Here is a 17,467-nt window from a genome sequence, read left to right as displayed (position 1 = left end):
AACGAGCGCGTACGCTTTACGCGATCGCAGAGCGCGCGCGTAACAGGAAACTAATTATAAATCTGTTTCCAACAACGCGCCGTGCGTTATAACTGCGCGTAGCGCGTTCATACATCGACGTGCGCACTCCTCTTGTCTGCGATACATTAGAAACTATTTTTAAGTCTATTACACATATACACATACAAGACGCCATATACGCCGATAAGGCGCGATGACGGAAAAGAGTTTAACGCGAGCACGCAAGAGCGTGGAGAGCATTCGCGCACAATGGCCGCGGCTAATTCTATCACTCGACAGCCGCGATCGTAACGCGCTTTCCAGTTAAGTACTCTCGTGATCGTCTAATCGCCGTAGAACGGCACCGAAGTGCGCTTCAATCGCGATCGCACACAACACGGGATATGCCGTCTCGTCGCGAGGGGGAATATCTGATTGATGATTAAGGGGCGATGGACAGGACGAGCGCAAGAGTTAGGGAGTAATCTTGACCGGACAAAGATTTTCATCGAGACATTTGAATTTGATTTTCAACCCCATCGTTTCGCCCCCATCGCGTCGTAGAGAGAAGATGAGTCGGGGGTGGTGCGCGACGACTCCGCCATGTCAGAGAACGATCGACTCTTGGGTTTGCTTTTATCGGGTTACGCAACGTCCACGAAAACCAGTCGGCTAAGTTCTTTGTCTACAAAGCCATCTGTCACCCCGAAGTGCCCGTGTGAGGGTGTGGGAACGATGTGTGGGCGGCGGCGCCGATATATGTGCTCGCCGTAGCACCCGTTACGCGTATCTCCGTGTTTTCCGTGTTTATGTGTGGACGCATGTACGTGTGGACATGTACGTGTAGCCGTACGCCAATATGTGAGATACGATCGAGATAAAAGCGAGATAGCGCGACAAGTATAAGCGGACCTTTGGGACGTGTATTGAGTATTGATTTTCTCCGCGCGGAGTGTTACGCGCCACGGATTAAGCCGAAACGCAACGAATTTTATTAATCTCATCGAACGCATTTGCCACGGTAAGATTTTGCACGCAAAGATTTTGATCGTTTTTCAGAACCTGGATTATTCGACAAAATTATCGCCTTCGTCTTGGATGAAAGCAATTGTCGAGAATATCGTGTTACGTCAATTGTAATATCGATATCTCGGAAAGATTTTTACAGATTCTTCGTAAAAATCAAAATAATTAATTGATAAAAATTTACAATCTTTTTTAAATTAAATAAACAATCCCATTATCTCCTTGTATAACGCTGTTGGTTAAATTCACATTGTAACTTAAATCTCGGAGCTGTATAAATTGGTTAACTCTAGAGTGTAGTGACGGAGGAAAGGAACGTTGGAAGATGGATAGGGAAAGAACGGGAAAGAGAGAGGGCACGGCACAGGGAGAGCAGCTAATACATCATAAACTTAGGAACAAAGAGAAGAGAGGATGTGTCGAGACTGCGCCGGAGTATCCACAAACTCCGGCATCCTCGCGACGAAACTTTACCTATTTGTTAAATCTTGCCGGCCGAAACTGTCTCAGATACTGGCATCGAACAGTACCTCACACCTACGACCTCCTAAACTCTCGTCCTCCTCCTGACTTCTACTTCCTCGATCCTTCCCTGTGCATTCCAGTCGAAACAATGCAGTGTATGCGAAAGTACACCGTCATATCCAAAGCCTCAAATAATAAAGTCAAGTCATCGATGTTGAGATGCGCGATATTGTGCCAACTTTTTACCAGCAGATATTATTTATGCATATAGTAGGCTAAGTATCGCGCACATTAAATATATAAATAAATAAACATACATATTAAGAATATATATAAAAGAAAACGGTTTAAAAAAAAAACAAATTTATTATAAATGTACGAGATGCTCTTTTTCACACAACTCTCTATTTTATGTACATTTCCAATAAAATGATCCGTTGCAGGAAAATGCTTTTATTTTTAACCGTAGAGTATATTGCGAGGAATCTCTCGGTAGAATGCGGCGCTATATTTATATCGTCTCGATATTTATGCGCGATCGAAATTCGTGAACTTTGGCACGTGTGACGCGAAGCAAAAGCTCGTCGGCGACACGCGCGCGTCGCATCGTCCGTGCGACTGTGTTGTGGATAGTGGCGAGCTTTGGAGAGGGTTTCATTGTGACGACAATATCGCCTTGGGCGGCATTGGCGACGTAGATATGCAAATTTCGAGAAGTACGGCTTAGCTCTCTGCAATTTCACTTTTATACATTCGTTAATGTTTGATCATGATTTTTAAAAGTTTACTGTAATAATTTTCTTTTTTTTTTTCATAAAATTGTTACAGTTACGAGAAATGTCCAATTAACAGTAAAAGATCATTAAAATAAGCAAAAGTAATAGCAAAAAAAAAAAGAAAAAATATTTTTATTCTTTATAAATTTTTTCAAAGATTAAAAAATTTGAAGTACATGAATTAATTATTCGTTAAAAGTATCATACAATAATTCAATTCAAAGTTGCAAATGATGTGTACTTTTAATTTAATATTTAAAAATAACTAACAAAATTATATTTTTTTTGTTTCAGGGGACGGCACCTTTCGCATCGCCACGGCAACGAACAACGTAAGTACATTATCAAATTGACGCATTAAAGTTTTAAGAGAGAGGTTCTTTTTTTTTTTAGAAAATTGACTTTTGTTGACGCGAGACAAAACGAGACAAACCGAGACAAACGATCGGCATATAGTAATGACAATTTCTCGCCAAGTTCTACGCCAATGCATGCATATATGTCGAGTTGGGGGGGTTGACAATGTATCTCTGAGTTGTGGTCGCTTCGTCGTTGTCGTACGACGTCACTGATGATGCTGAGCGTCGAGGCGGTGGAAGAAGGATGTCAATGGGGAGTAGAAAGAAAAAGGGAGGAACTCAGAGGGGAAGAGACGGAGACGCTTTAAGGTACATAATCACGCTTGCTGACTCCTTCCCTAATAAAAGTCTCACTGTCAGTTTGTCCGGATCGACCCCCCGCGCGTGCCCCTCGTCCGTCATATTATTGCGCTCGCACGACAACGATACACATACGCATCACATAGACAAAAGTGCATGTGCAACTAACAGAGAAGATTCTGCGATGCATTCTTCGCTCGTATCTGCTTCCGTGGATACGTAACGGAGATCCGGGATGGATCGGAAAAGAGTCGTTGTATAAGGAAACAAAAGGGTGCGGGGGAGGGATAGAGTGGGATAGGTGCAACGAGAGTTACGGAACCGGATACGGGTTAGAAATGATTGCCGTAGCAGCATCTGGAGCTGCAATTTTTTCCAATCTCTCGACGCGTACTCGAGGGCACAAAGCGCGTTTCCGCGCTTTCCTTCTCGCGCGCACGCAGCATCTTCGTCTGATAATACAATAACGCTTCTCCACGATTATGTGGCGCGATAGCGTAACGTTGAGTAACGATTCGCTCGAACAGCGATTTGCAAATTAATTTAGCTTTGTCGGTTGATTGTCAACAGTACGTTGATCTTCCACGCAAACAGCGCAAACACGACGCACGCGTTTACGTAATATCGATAGATACTCAGAGGAGTGTTGTCTGGCATTGTCTCGTTACGATCGCATTGATTGTTTTTGAAATTGCATATATGTCCAATCTCGTGTAGAATTATATCATTACATATTTATATCGATTTTATATAATATGACGCAAAAAAGAGTTAGAAACTATTCATTATATTATTTGGTTCAATGTTGAATGGCTTACTTGCATCTCGCCGGTGAGCAAGGCTTTCCCGATAAAGGAACATTAAAGGCTATTAAGCGCGATACAAATTAAAAACGCGATCGTCCAGTCTGAGCTTAATTGAGGTCGACCGTATGAAAGAATACACGCTAGCGTAGTCGGGAGTGAAAAGAACCATACTATTCATTCGGCAGCGATTCGACCCTCGAGGTCGTCGACGGAAGGCACAAGGGAAAGACGTAAGGGCGCCTCGGTGTCTTCGCAGCAGTGTCGATGTTTAAAGGGCCGAAAAGGCGGTCGAGGGTCCTTGGCCGGGACAGGTCTCAAGGTGCGTGTCTCTGGTGGATTTAAAAGACCCTCACGGCGGGGCATATCTTCGAACGGTAGGACCTGGCCACACAACCTGGAACCAGATGGCTCGAACCCCCACTTAATCGCTCCTTCTTCCACCTACGTGTCTTATAAAACGACGCGGTCGTCTGAAACGTGAAAATGGATTTTCTCACCCCTCCCTCCGCCGTTTCCCTTCCTTCTTCGAGCGCGGTCGTTCGGCCGACAAAACTTCTTTCGCTCCCGCCCCCTCACGCACGTTAATAACGCATCTCGATGCGGGCCGGCGTTGAGAGAGAGAGAGAAGAGCGCCGTCGTTCGACATATGTTTCGGAAGTCATTGTGCGTCATGCGGCGAAAGACGATGTGTAGCGGTAGTTTGCTGGCCCCGTGAACGGTTTCTCTCTCACCGCGCTCTCTCGCCCGTTCGTTATTAGTACTTTTAATCTCCCGTTATAGATGAGAGCCTCGAAATTGGTGCCGGATACTGTTGAGAGGATCGACCAATCTGCTGCGAACAGAATTCCGCACTTAACTACGCCAGGGGAAGCGCGCAGGCACCGACAACAGTTACGTGTTTTTTTCCCCTCTGATCGTTCTCTAATACTTTATTCGTTCGTCTAGCTATCTTTTTTTTTTCTCTCTTTTATCGTGCCTCGTGCCGAGACGCAACGGTTTAAGCGCGCGCGAGCGGTGACTCGAGTGGGTGGATAACAGTACATAAAGGAATAACGTATTTATGCAGTATACTCTGAGAAGACACAAAAATTCTGCTTCGCTCCTGACTCAATTTTCCATATTTTTCATAGAATTCTATCGCGTCGCGGACGCTGAAATATTTATCGCTGAAACGAGTAAATTGGTTATTTTGATCACCACGATATTCCTGTGCCTTTGCCATTAAAAAGTTCTTCATCAAAACTGTTTTTATCAGATACGTATTTTTAGTTAATATTAGTGATATTATTACAATTGCATCGGAAAAAGAAAACAGCTCTTTTTTTTAATCAATTTTGAATCACACAATTATTTTCTCTTATATATAAAAACAAAAATTAAAAATTAATTAAAAATTACTTTTAAATGTACCAATTAAGCATTTTAATAAGGGCGAAAATTTCACGTATGTGAAAATTTATTTCGATGACTTAAGCAAAGAAAGTGACACAAAATACCGCGGAATAATGTAATGAGAATGAAACGCGTAGGAGAAACGTCTAAAGAAGGTACGAAGAGGGAAAGATATCTCCAGGTGTTGTCGGTCGGGAAAGCTGCGATTCGCTGAGCCACGGCTGGCACGCGCTGCGGAGAGACGAGAAGAAGGGATGCTGCGTGCAAAAGAGACGGGGCAGGTTTTACAGGCTCGACATTATGTTTACCACACGAAACGCCCCCGCAACGCCTCACCGCAAAACCGGATGTCTCGTGCTGAGAATTAGCAAGATTTACGAGCGGCGACAAATCGCCGGCGCTGCTTGCCTTCTCTTTTAACCGAGGCGTGAAAAGGATCAGCCGATCGAGGCGTCATTATTGGCGACGTTTAGAAATCGTTTAGAGCGGGACCACTTTGGAGATATATCGTACAATGCGAGTAGCCGCGTAGTAGGTGCTCGTTTACCACTTTGTAAATCTCTTGCTCGCTGCAATTAGGCTGCCGTTGGCCCTTCACAGTCCGTTGAGATGGTCAGTTGAGGGCACGGAAACAGAAAAGTTTCTTTCACTATTTCTACAGCCACTTTGTCACGTTAACAAGACAGCTTTAGGCAAAATCGGAGCATAATGCCTGCCTACGATTGTACGGAAATCTTTATCGATACATCGATGGTGCATTGATCCGCCTACGCCAATTATTCGTATATCTCGATATTGTGTGCAAAGAAAAAAATCAACTATATAACATATATAAAAATTGAATTATAGAAATAGCTTAATATATATATAATATACAAAGTATGTCAAAAATTATTATTCTTTGTAAAAAAATTTTGAGATAATATTAAAATGAATGAAACATAATGTTATATATTTTTAAATAAAATTTAAAAATAAAAAGCTAAGAAATTTAAATGAAAATAGATTCAAGTTCTATTATTCATTTAAATATTAAAGAAAATTTATTTTATCGATAATCAAAAGTTAACGATATAAATTTCATTATATTAGTGAACCTTTTTTTGAAACTTCTATGTAAATTAGGCCGAAGAATAATAAAAATCTCAAGTACACACAAAATCTATATACAGATATCTATTAATATATTTAAATATATTTTCTAACGGGAAAATATATTTTTATTCGTTTTAGCTATTGCGCGTATGCTTGCCGATACGTGACAAATGCGCGTACATAGTGGTATTCGGAAGTATTAGTTCCCTTCCGTGCGAGAATCGCATTCCCTGCGTGTGTGCGTCTGCATGCATGTATATGTGTATGTGTGCGCGAATCATTTCCGTATACTAATACCCTTACAAATCGATCCGTAGCTCCGCCGTCACCTTGATAACCTCTTTCTTTTTTCTTGCCCGCTCCCCCTCGATGGCGTACGCGCCGAGGGAGCTGATGGACGTCTGTGGCCAGACGGAATTTCTATAGGGCACCGACGGGGTACCCCATGGCAGTTCCGTCCTCTAATGTGGAAGTAGCTCGTGCTACCTGAGCAGCTGGGCATGTGTGCGCGAGGAGAAGGGAACTCCCTTCGCGGGAGTTTTATTTTATTTTGCCTCGCCTTATGGGATATCAAAGAGAGCAAGAGAGAAGGAAACGAAAAAATGAGGGGAAGGCCCTGTAGATAGACACCGCCAGGTACCCCGTAGATCCAACGTCACGCTTGAGAGGGGGGCCATCTGCCCCCTAACGAGTGTGTGACGTCAGGTGTGACGACGTGTGCTGAATTGAAAAGGAGCGTCCGTCTCTTATGTGTATCGTGCTCTTATTCTTTTTTCCGAATGCGCATCAAAATGTTTTAATTGCGACCAAAAATAGTCTACATATTATAATATGATTGTATAAAACTCGAATGAGATGTATAATTTTGCTTTACAAATATTATACTGGAATTTTCTATCTCTAAAATATAAAAAAAAAAAAAAATTTAATTTTTTGCTCCACAACACAAAAGAGAATGTAATTTGTGATTTTTATAACTAAATTTGTAAACTTTTGATAACGTATTTACGGAAATTGCTCTTCATTAGATTCTTGAAACATATATTAAAAGCATTAAAAATTATTTATTCGCGGATGCTAAAAGAAAAATATAAAGAGATATTTGATTGGGATATATTCCTAGTAGTGTTTACTTCATCACACTGTGCGTTGCAACTCACTTTTATCGTAGTAGGCGTATTTCGTATCTTTAACAAGACCGTTATATTGTTCTTTATCACGAGGCTCGCTGTTATCGCGCGGGGCGGCTTCTAAAGATATATACATATACGCGTTACGTTGTGTATATGTAGATATACGAATGCTTCTTCTATTGCAAGAATATTAGATTTGAAGAAATGGAATGCAAATTAAAGAGAAAGGGAGCTTTTCTGCAAAATTTATCAACGTAGCTAAAATCTCAACGTGTTTTCCAAATTTATCTCTTTTCTTCGCTTCGATAAATGAATTATATATATTCTAGTCATTAAATAAAATTATTTAATTTCTGTTTAAATATTTGTAACAAAGTAGATAAACGAGACCTCATTAATGATATGATTAAATGTTATTTTCTTGAGAGAAATGAAATTCTTTCTTTATAAATTTATTCTACTTAAAATAGTGTTTTTGAATTGCTTAAGGATTCTATGTCACTTCGTCCGTAAATTATAGCTTCAATTCAACAAGTTCAAAGATGGCGTAAGTTTTTGTTATGAAATTTAGATGCAACCCCTTTCGTGCGTATTGTGCGTCGGTCATTTCATAGAACGCGTTTGTCACCCCGCGCTTTCTTTCGATCCATCGTTGACGATCACGCGCGTGCACATTGGGAATCGGTCGCGTGTTACGCGCCTTGTACGTGCGAATTCCAAGTATAAGTACGTAATATGCAGAAGCAAAGGGGCATGCGTCACGGAACATCTGCCACGGGCGCGTGGCCCTCGGTTTTCGTACCCCAAAGAGCACCACCGACTGAAGAGGAGGGGTCCTTTGAGACAAAGAAAAAAGTATGACGTACCGGCAGCTGCCGTGTGATGGTGACGTAGGGCCTTCCTCGTCCCTCCCAATGCTTCTCGGGACTTACGATCACCCAAGGTGAGACCCCGCGTCGAAAATCGAAGATTTATCGCTCGTGATCGCGTGCGCGTCCGCATATATGTTGCCGCAACTGTGCGGTGCAAATTACAGGCCGTTCTTATATCACACTATATTCGAGTTTTCTTTTCTGCGAAGCGCGGAAAAATTTATTTCTCCCGAAAATTTTTATTACCAATTTTTTTTTTCACGTGAATTGAATAAACAACGCGTAAAATTCTGTATTTACATATTAATATAATTATTTCAAATTATAATTTTTTATGATCGAAATATGATATGCATAAATGCGAAAGGAAAAGCAATGAAATGAGTAAAATATATTGCAATGTGGTAGTAGTGCGCGAAAATGCTATCTGGTCAGAGATCTCCGCTGTCGTTCCTTTCGCGAAGGCTCCTCATCTCCGACATGTTTTCTCGTATCTTCGCTCTTTCGTTCAAGAGAGAGGAGATGTAAAATGCGGGTGTCCATCCTCAAAGCAATCCGCCGGCCACCGCACGTTTTTCTTCTCAAGAGAAAAATGGAAGAGGAAAAGAGAGGAAAAAAGTAGCGCGCAGTAAAGCGCACTAATCTCCCAAGTACACGCTCCGTTGAAAGCCTGCCCGCCACTGTCTTTTCCCAGTTTTTACATGCCCAATAGCGAACGTTTTTATTTGCTCTTTAATGAAACCGGATCTCTTTGTTTCATGCGTCAACGAGCGTGCACGTCTTGCTCAGCGAGATTGCAAGATCTTTCGAGATCGGAAAAAGTAATTAATGGAAACGCATAAAAACCATTCTTGTGAGAAGAGAACGTTTTTCTAACATGACATTAATTCATACGTAAATTATATCGCAGTACTTACTTGATTTCATGAGCTAAGAATAGTAAAAGGAAACAATTGTGAATTCAAAGGGGGCAAGAATTGGTTTAAAAGCACCATTCGACCTTTTCTCATTATCGTTTATCTTAATTTTAATTGCGAGAAGGATGATGCAACGCAAATGCACGTAATTTATTGTTACGTCACATGACGAGTTTTATGTAGATATTTTTGATTTCATCCGACGTTCTTTTTGTGGCCCTTGCAAATGTTTCTCTGCACTCGATTCCACAAGCTGCGTTTCCGTCAAATGCAAAAGCACAATGACTGTATATCGAATTTACGACTAAATATGAAAGCGAAATCGTAGAGACATTGTGGGTGAGACAGATGCATCGTATATAGAAGAGCCGTAGAATGAAAGAAATTCGGGAAAGGGTACGGCGACGCGCTGCTCCTTAGATCTTCTCACATCCAAGAGAAACCCTTTTGATTTGCATCTGTCTCCGAAATGCAAAAAGGGGTGTCCCGGAATACAGATGTTTCTGGAAAGCGCAAGAAACGGCTGCTCGAGTGGAAGGAAAATAGGATATATCGCGAGTTTTCGAACCGTTTTTTCCAAGACATTATTTTCGTTCCTAAAGGGATCCTTAAATTCCAAGTCTTGCCAGGTGCGTCTCGAAATCATCTGCTTTCTTCTGGGTCGAGTTTCTTCGCCAAAAGCAGGAATTATATATTATGTGCCATATATTGTGTAAGTTATTGACAGAAATTATTCAATACTCTGTCTCTCTCTCTCTCTCTCAATATATAGTTAAAATTAATTGTCCTGAGTATTAATGCGGGTATAATAGGCGCGCGTATGTACATTAACGCGATAGCGCGAAGAATCGTCATGCGAAAAGAATTTAAGCACGATAAAAACGTAATTTTTAACTGTCAGTTACTTCAACACGCGGATCTCGCCGGGAACTCACTCAATCACGCGTAAGCCGTATTTATGTCTATTTGCACAATCCGTACGGGGCGTGCGACGTCGCGTAAAATATTGCCAATATCCTGAAAAATGTACGCGCAGTCTCTTCAAACCCCGAGGAGATCCGCTCGGAGGTACGCGAATTTCCTCGCTCCCGACCCGCTCGTCGACGTTGCGTGAAATTCTTGCGTCGCTCGTTCTCCGCGTTGATATCGCGGAAGAAAAAAGAAGCGATAGACACACCTGTAGTCTGATGGTCTTAAAAAGAGAGAAAGAGAGCCGGGTTGGTCTCCGGCGATTTTCCGTCGTTCGTAAATTCCTCGCCACCCCCGAACCCTCGCCAACCCCTCTCGCTGTTTCGCTTCATCTCGTGCGCACTTTTTGCGCGGAGATTTTTCGCAACGCCCCCTGTCCCCGTTCACCACCTCCGACGACCCGATGTCCGACCCTCCTTCCTCGTCTCTCGTATCCGGCGCTTTTTTTTTTTTTATTTTACCCCGCGCGTCGCCGCTCGGACCGCTGGGCGATCAATGAATTGAAGCGTCCGTCCTTTTTTTTTGGTCAGCCTCTGGCTCTCTTCGTTCGACGCACTGCCGCCTGCTTCGCCGTCACCTTTGCACCACCCCTCGTGCCCCTCGGCATATCCGCGTTCTCATCTTCTCACCTTTGTCTCTTTCTCCCTCGCATAGTGCGTTTCCTCGTCTTGTCCATGCGTCCGTTCCACTCTTCCCGCCGTTCTCCGCGCACTCGGACCTCTCTATCTGCATATCTCATTCTCTCCCCTTTCCCTCCACCTTCACCTCACCCGTTATCGTTCTCCTCCGCCTACCTCCTCCACCTCCTGCGATTCTCGTCCTTTTCGTTCCTCGTCCAACTCGCCATTCCACGGTCGAGAAGCGAACTGAAGTTGTCCTTCTCGCACACTTTTCCACCCTGCGTTCCTCCGTCTCCTCTGCCTTCGGCCTATCTGACCCTGCTATTGCCCTCTCCTTCTCTCTCTTTCTCTCTCTGTTTCCCTCTTTCCAACGCAGACTGGACATCCAAGCCTCTCCGGCTTTCCGTTGGGTTCTCATGCACGCACACGCGGCCGCATATATGCATCTCACATGCACCTGCACGCATGCAGATTCCGCGTTTCGCGTTCTCGCATCGGCAGATAAATCTCGCTGGCGCTTACGTGTGGTAGATGGAAAGAGGAAAAAAAGGGAAAAAGAGAGAGAAAGAGAGAAAGCACGAGAGGGGGTGTTGAAGCAAGAGGTGGATGGGTGCATAGTAGAAGCGCATGCGCTCGAGTTAGACGAGCACCTTTCGTTACACATACGCGCGTTTCTATCTTCTTTTCTCTCGCATCCGACACTCTCGTTCCATTTTTTTCTCTCTATCTATCTATCTTTCTCTCTCTCTCTCTCTCTCTCTTGCTGCCATCCCTCCCGCTGTTTCACCCTTTCCACCTTTTTCGTTGGCCTTTTATTTCAAAAGGGCCCTGGGCTAATGCAAATTTCCTCGTAAAGTGACGGCCGAGCCGCCGAATTACATCGCGAGGCGATGCATCGGCGTCGCTAGCTCGCAACGGCGGAGGATATGCGATGGGGATGTACCGCCGGAAATGGATGCGGCTCGCCTGCCGGTTGCATTTTTAATATCGTTGGCTCATCGTGAAAATTTGTCGGAGATGGAGTTGGTCGCGCGAACCAATTCAATACTTTTATCACTATTTCGTGTAATGTTAATTTGTGAGAGTCCAAATATCAAATCTTTTTGCGCAAGATTAAAAAATCAATAAGATAGGACATATTAGATATGTAGCAATCCATCTGAGATTATCAATATTCGTAACGCAATTTGACAAATATCAAATATACATTTTTTATTAAAATATTAAAATATAGTTGCTCTTATATCAATGATATAGAAGATACTTAATTCTATCTCTAAGTAAATTGAAGGATATAAGTTAGGGAAATAGTTTATTATAAAATATATTTGATAAAACTAATCTGTTTGTCTTTTCTCTCGATGTGTATCGTATGGTCGCATCGTCATTGATTGACTGAGGCAGACATGCCGGGTCTACGTGTATGTGGAGGAATAATTACAGGCTTCTTTTAGAAAATGCACGGTCGATTTTTCTCTCTCTTGGCGGAAAGTCGCAAGTTTATTCATTATAGCAGCAGTAGCGGACAGTGCCGGACCGGACAGTTGAACTGCCAACCCCATCGAGGATGGCTGCGCGCCCTAGCGGCAAATAAAATCGTATTTCATCTCTTTGCCGGCGAAAATTTTGTCCCTTCCTCTCTCGCTCACTCGTCCTCTTTCTCTCGCCCTCTTTTTCTCTTTCCGCGGCGTAAGCTCGTACATCAAAGCTCGCCCGCGCCTATCTTCCTCCTCGAATGCTGCTGCCGCTGCCCTTCCCTCCTCACCCTCTGTCTCACCCTCCTCAGAGTCCACCATTTCAATCCCCCACTGCTCACCGTGAACCACCACATTGCCCAACTACCCCCTTTTGCCGCCCTTCCGACTGCCACCCACTCAACCCCATCCTGTATACAACTCATAAACTTTTGTACAGAGCTTTAGTAGCTGCAAGCTAACTTCCGGTCTCGCGACACGCGTTTGTTTCCGTATCGAGCACAATCGATATCGATCGAGTTGTAGGCGCGAATTCGTCGAACGGGAAGGCAACCACGTATCGTCATCGTAAATTCGTCTCTCTAATCAGTCACCATGTAGTTTCGTCAGTGAAAAAGCGCCCTCCCGTTGTAATCGTTTGGAACGGAAGTTTGATCGACACGATCGCAAGGATTGAGTATGATGATGCGAAAATTGAAATACATACAACGAAGGTATTGTACATATAATTCAAATACATACGACAACAACAAAAAATATATATATATATATATATATATATATATATATATATATATTGCAAGAGGAAGTTAAATTGTGAATAATGAAAGAGAGAGAAGTACTCTGATTTATTATATTTCGAGACATGGGGTAATTTCGTACGACATATTTACTGCGATGCGATAAAGTATCGTTTTACAAATGTTTTCCATTGATGCCAAAAAATACTTACGATAATTCAATTAATGCGCAACACGTTGTAGCCACGGATCGAAGAGGGAAACATATTGGTTTGAGTACGGCTGTATTTTTATTTAGTCGAATTTTCAACAGCTCGCAACGCGAGGATATAAAATACGGAACGGCCGCGAGAAGTTAGCGCGAACATACCGTCGCGATTTATTTCAACCCTTCCGCGGACTTCGGCTTCGGGATGTAGAATGCAAACCCCGACGATAAGCTAGCTGACCGCCAGTGGTTTTCATCATATAACTCGATTAGCCCTGAATTCTCTCTCTTTTTCGATATAATTCAACGCGAATGCAATTTTCAGTAATTGCAGCGGTAGAAAGCAACAACCGAACGGAAGAGCGGACAGAAAATACGCGAAATCCTATTAAATTATTCGCAAAATAATCTTTAAGAGCGTTTGGAATATACGGATTTATGAGAAAAGAAATCTGTAGCGTAACATAATGTAACATTATTATGAAGAAAAATACATAACTTGAATTAATAATTTGATGAAATTATTTTGGAGAAGTAAAACTCTCTTGTAAAGACACGATCCTGTCATTAAGCGTGACCAAATCGTTACCAATTAACATTCGACTACTGTGTGCCACTCGAAAAAATTGCTCTATATTCAGCTGACAGCTCCCGCTTACCGCCTGTTGTGCGTAAAAAGCGGATATTTAAAAAAAACTTATTTTTCTCAAGATGAAAAAGCGGATTTCTTAACTGTCAAAATCAAAAGAGAATGTTGTACGAGAACTAATCCTTTTCTAGTAGAAGCAAAAACTTTCGTTTTAATTGTATTGAGGGAAGGAAGAAACGAAAACAGTTAGCTTTTTAATTGGGTAACATAATTGCTGCCTGGCAAATTGGACCATTCGACACGTGGCTGCCACGCGAGGTTTCCGTCAAACCCTACTCCGGTACACCCTACAGGAAAGCACTGTTAGGGTCTAGCCACTTTCTTTCCTCCAGGAATCATAATGACAGGTAGCGCTCAAAATAATTATAGTGTCCGTTTATGCATCATCTACGTGTGATCGTGAATTATCTATAAGTATAGTCTCATTGACCTGATTTTTATCTGAGCAAAGCAATCTTTTTACCATTAGTTGTTTAAATATGTATAAAAAAATAGTTAAACAAAAAAGAAAAATTTCCAGCATTTTCACATTAATATTTTTGGCATGTCGCTTCTTCTCGCTCTTTTCCCTACGTAATTATTCAAATATAATTAATATTTAAATATGTTTTATATACGATCCACATGAGAATGATATTTTGTTTACGCGTTTGTTCTCGCGAAACAATATATACTTCGCGATATGATGTTACATAAAAGAGAGATGTACAATTGCAGTTATTTGAGAATTATCTGAAAACTCCTATATATATATATATACCGGAGTATTCACACGATATCTGTATCACGGAAGATTTGCGTTGCTTAATATGTTCGCATTCCTACATGTGAGCCCTGCACGATCCTAAATGATTCAAAACGTTGGTAATGCATTCTCCCTCTCGTTACAGCCTAATTTTTACCGGATTCGTTTCAGCCGCTGCAGTTGCGCTGCAGACTAACCGGCCAGACTCTTTCCATTCGTTTCGATCGAACGTCGATTACTCACACTAGCCTGCGTCCTCGCAGACAAATCCGGAATTCCGTCGTGAATTTTACATGCCAAGGGATGCCCGCGAGAAATTGGTCTCTTCACAATCGCGATGAGTTTTCGTCACGTCCACAAATCCAATTTATTTCTACTCTTTCATTAATCTTTATCGTTTTGTATAGGGATGAACAATATTTTGAAAAAATAATGCTGCAAAAATGAAAACATTATATTGTCTTATCCTAGAAATTAATTCTTTAATTATCCGTTACATCGATTGATAATCGATTTGTGGACGTTTTCAAAAAGTCACACTTGAGAAAACGCGCGAGGCAGATCATTTTCGCGTAAAGCGTCAAGACAAAGACCTATTCACGTAATCATTATTATATATATAGCTTACGACTTCCTATATGTCAAAGATCAGTTAAAGAACACTTCTGAGAAGCTATAAGGTATTAAGGCCGATAGCTATGCTATGTAGGTACGTCATGTCGCATTTCTCGCGCCCAAGAATACTTGGACAGTTCGACGCTCGAGGCATTTTCCACGCGAGACATTCCCGTGCTTCTCATCGTTTCGCATGCGACGATGCGTGTCCGGCAAATTTCGCGCGCGCGAACGGCGCGTACACGCGTCGCACACGGAATTTCTCCTCGTCTTTTCTCCTTCTCTCTCTCTTTCCCTCGATGAATCTAGCGCGTCGCGTTTCGCTTTTCTGCATAATGCACAATCCGTCTGGCTGACTGCATATGAAATAATCGCTTTTCGCGATCGCGACTCGCCGCGCCAGCCGAACGAACGAAAGAACAGATGTCATGTTACCGCTTATTTTTTTAGCTCCACTTTCTGGTCTACCAGCGTCCCTCGCTCTCCTCGCTTCTCTACCCGCCGTTTCTCTTTCCTCGTAGAAAAAGAGAAAAAGGGAAAGAGCGCAGGGAAGATAGCAGATAGGGGGTGGCGGAAAAAGAGCGCGCGCGGTGCGGAACGAAGAGAGGAGAGCGGCGGAGCTCGTCAGTAGACGTGTGTGTGTGTGTGTGTGTGTGTGTGTGTGTGTGTGTGTATGTGATGTACGCGAGACTCTCGGATTACGGAGAGAATAAAGAGAGAATTCGAGAGTAGCGATGAAAAATCATTTCGCGCAGAGCACAGAGAGCCGGAACTCTGCCGGACGGCACTTATTATTATTATCCGGTAGAAGCAACTTCCCGATGTAAGCCTCGTCAGCTCGTGTTTAACAGCATCGGCGCAGGATGGCGATATTAACGGATTCAAGGAGGATTTAACGTACCACCCGCCATCCTTTATAGCGGCCGACTAATGCGCGTAATTAGCCGAATATGCGCGAGGCTTGATATGTATGACGATTCGAAAAGAGGTAATAGACTGCGATGTGTTTAATACCACCTCACCCTCCCAAGTGTTTCCGCAGTATTACTTTTTTAATCAAGCTGATATGTAGCGTATATAGAGTTACGTGCAGTTTCTTAACAAATTTTATACATTTTATGTTACATGGAACATTATATCATTTTTCTTGTAAATATTATGTATCAAATATTTCTGACAATTACAAATTAAAAAAGAAGCTCTATTATATATAAAAATGTAAATGTTAATATTTTATTGGACTTTAAAAAATTTGAAATTATATACTTCAAATGCAAGCAATCCCATAGCATTTGATAGCGATTGACTTTTTTTCTTATGATCTGTATGACGCGTCTTGCTTTGTCTAATTTACGGCACTAAGCAACGTTCCAAAAATTCGAGGCAGACCTGTAGAAACTAGAAAATTGAAAATGACGAGAAACATCGCGGCTCTGCGCCGAATCGTGCTCAGAGTTCCATAATTCGCCATGAATTATCCTCAGCAGACATCCTAACGAGAGTCGCAACGCGTCCGACGAGTGGCGGACAAGCAACGCCGCCGTTAGAAAGGGTAGGAAGGGGTAGGCTGTGCGCTGGTCGACGCAGGAGAACGAATTAGCCCTGTGGATTAGCGTCCGCATATTTTTGCAAAAACGAGATAATGCAAAAAAGCGCGCTGGCCGGTCCAGGTTCGTACGGATGTTGCGTGGCAGAAGGCGGGAGGTGAAAAAGGGGTGGATGGACGAGGATGGTTCGTGACGGACGAGGGCAGCAGGAGGAGGCTGGGGGCCGTTGAGGGTGGAGGGCGTGGCCAGGCGGCCTCTGGCAGGTTTCAAACGAGAAAGAGAAAGAGAGGAACCGTGTTTCCGTGATATCAGAATCAGCGAGAGCGAGCAGGCGAGAGGAAAAAAAAGAGAGAGAGAAGGAAAAAAAGGCGTAGAGAGAAAGAGAAAGAGAGAGGAAGAGAGAAAGGGAAAGAAAAAGAGAGAGAGAGAGAGAAAGGAAGAGACAGAATGACGACGAAAGAGAGAATGAGAGAGGACGCGAGGGAGAAAGAGAAAAGAAAGAGAGGGATGACGAGAAAAAGTTATAGATGCACTGATGCACGTGTGTGTGTCGCTTAGGTGCTCGTGTGATTGTGCGTTGTATACGCGACGCGTATCTGCACCGCGTGTGTGCACGCAGACACGCCGGTTCTCCTCCTATATGAGCTCAACTATAGTGAACATGGCCTGTGGGGCAACCAAGGGGAGGAAGAGGGAACGGTGGGACAAAGGGGTAAAAATCATTGCGCGGTCCAGCCTCGAGGCTGATCGATGGTTGC

General features: G+C 42.8%; 1 protein-coding gene across 1 annotated transcript in view; it reads left to right on the top strand.

Moving 5' to 3' along the window:
• Positions 1-17,467, top strand: part of LOC126856422 (uncharacterized) — an 82,640-nt gene that overhangs the window by 37,489 nt on the left and 27,684 nt on the right. Inside the window, exon 4 of the mRNA XM_050604891.1 lies at positions 2,562-2,599. Coding sequence (XP_050460848.1) covers positions 2,562-2,599 — 38 coding nt within the window. The remainder of the gene's footprint in view (positions 1-2,561; positions 2,600-17,467) is intronic.

Source organism: Cataglyphis hispanica, chromosome 18, assembly GCF_021464435.1.
Source record: "Cataglyphis hispanica isolate Lineage 1 chromosome 18, ULB_Chis1_1.0, whole genome shotgun sequence".
Lineage (NCBI taxonomy): Eukaryota > Metazoa > Arthropoda > Insecta > Hymenoptera > Formicidae > Cataglyphis > Cataglyphis hispanica.
The sequence above is the reverse complement of the archived record's forward strand: the minus strand, read 5'-3'. Positions and strand labels throughout refer to the sequence as shown.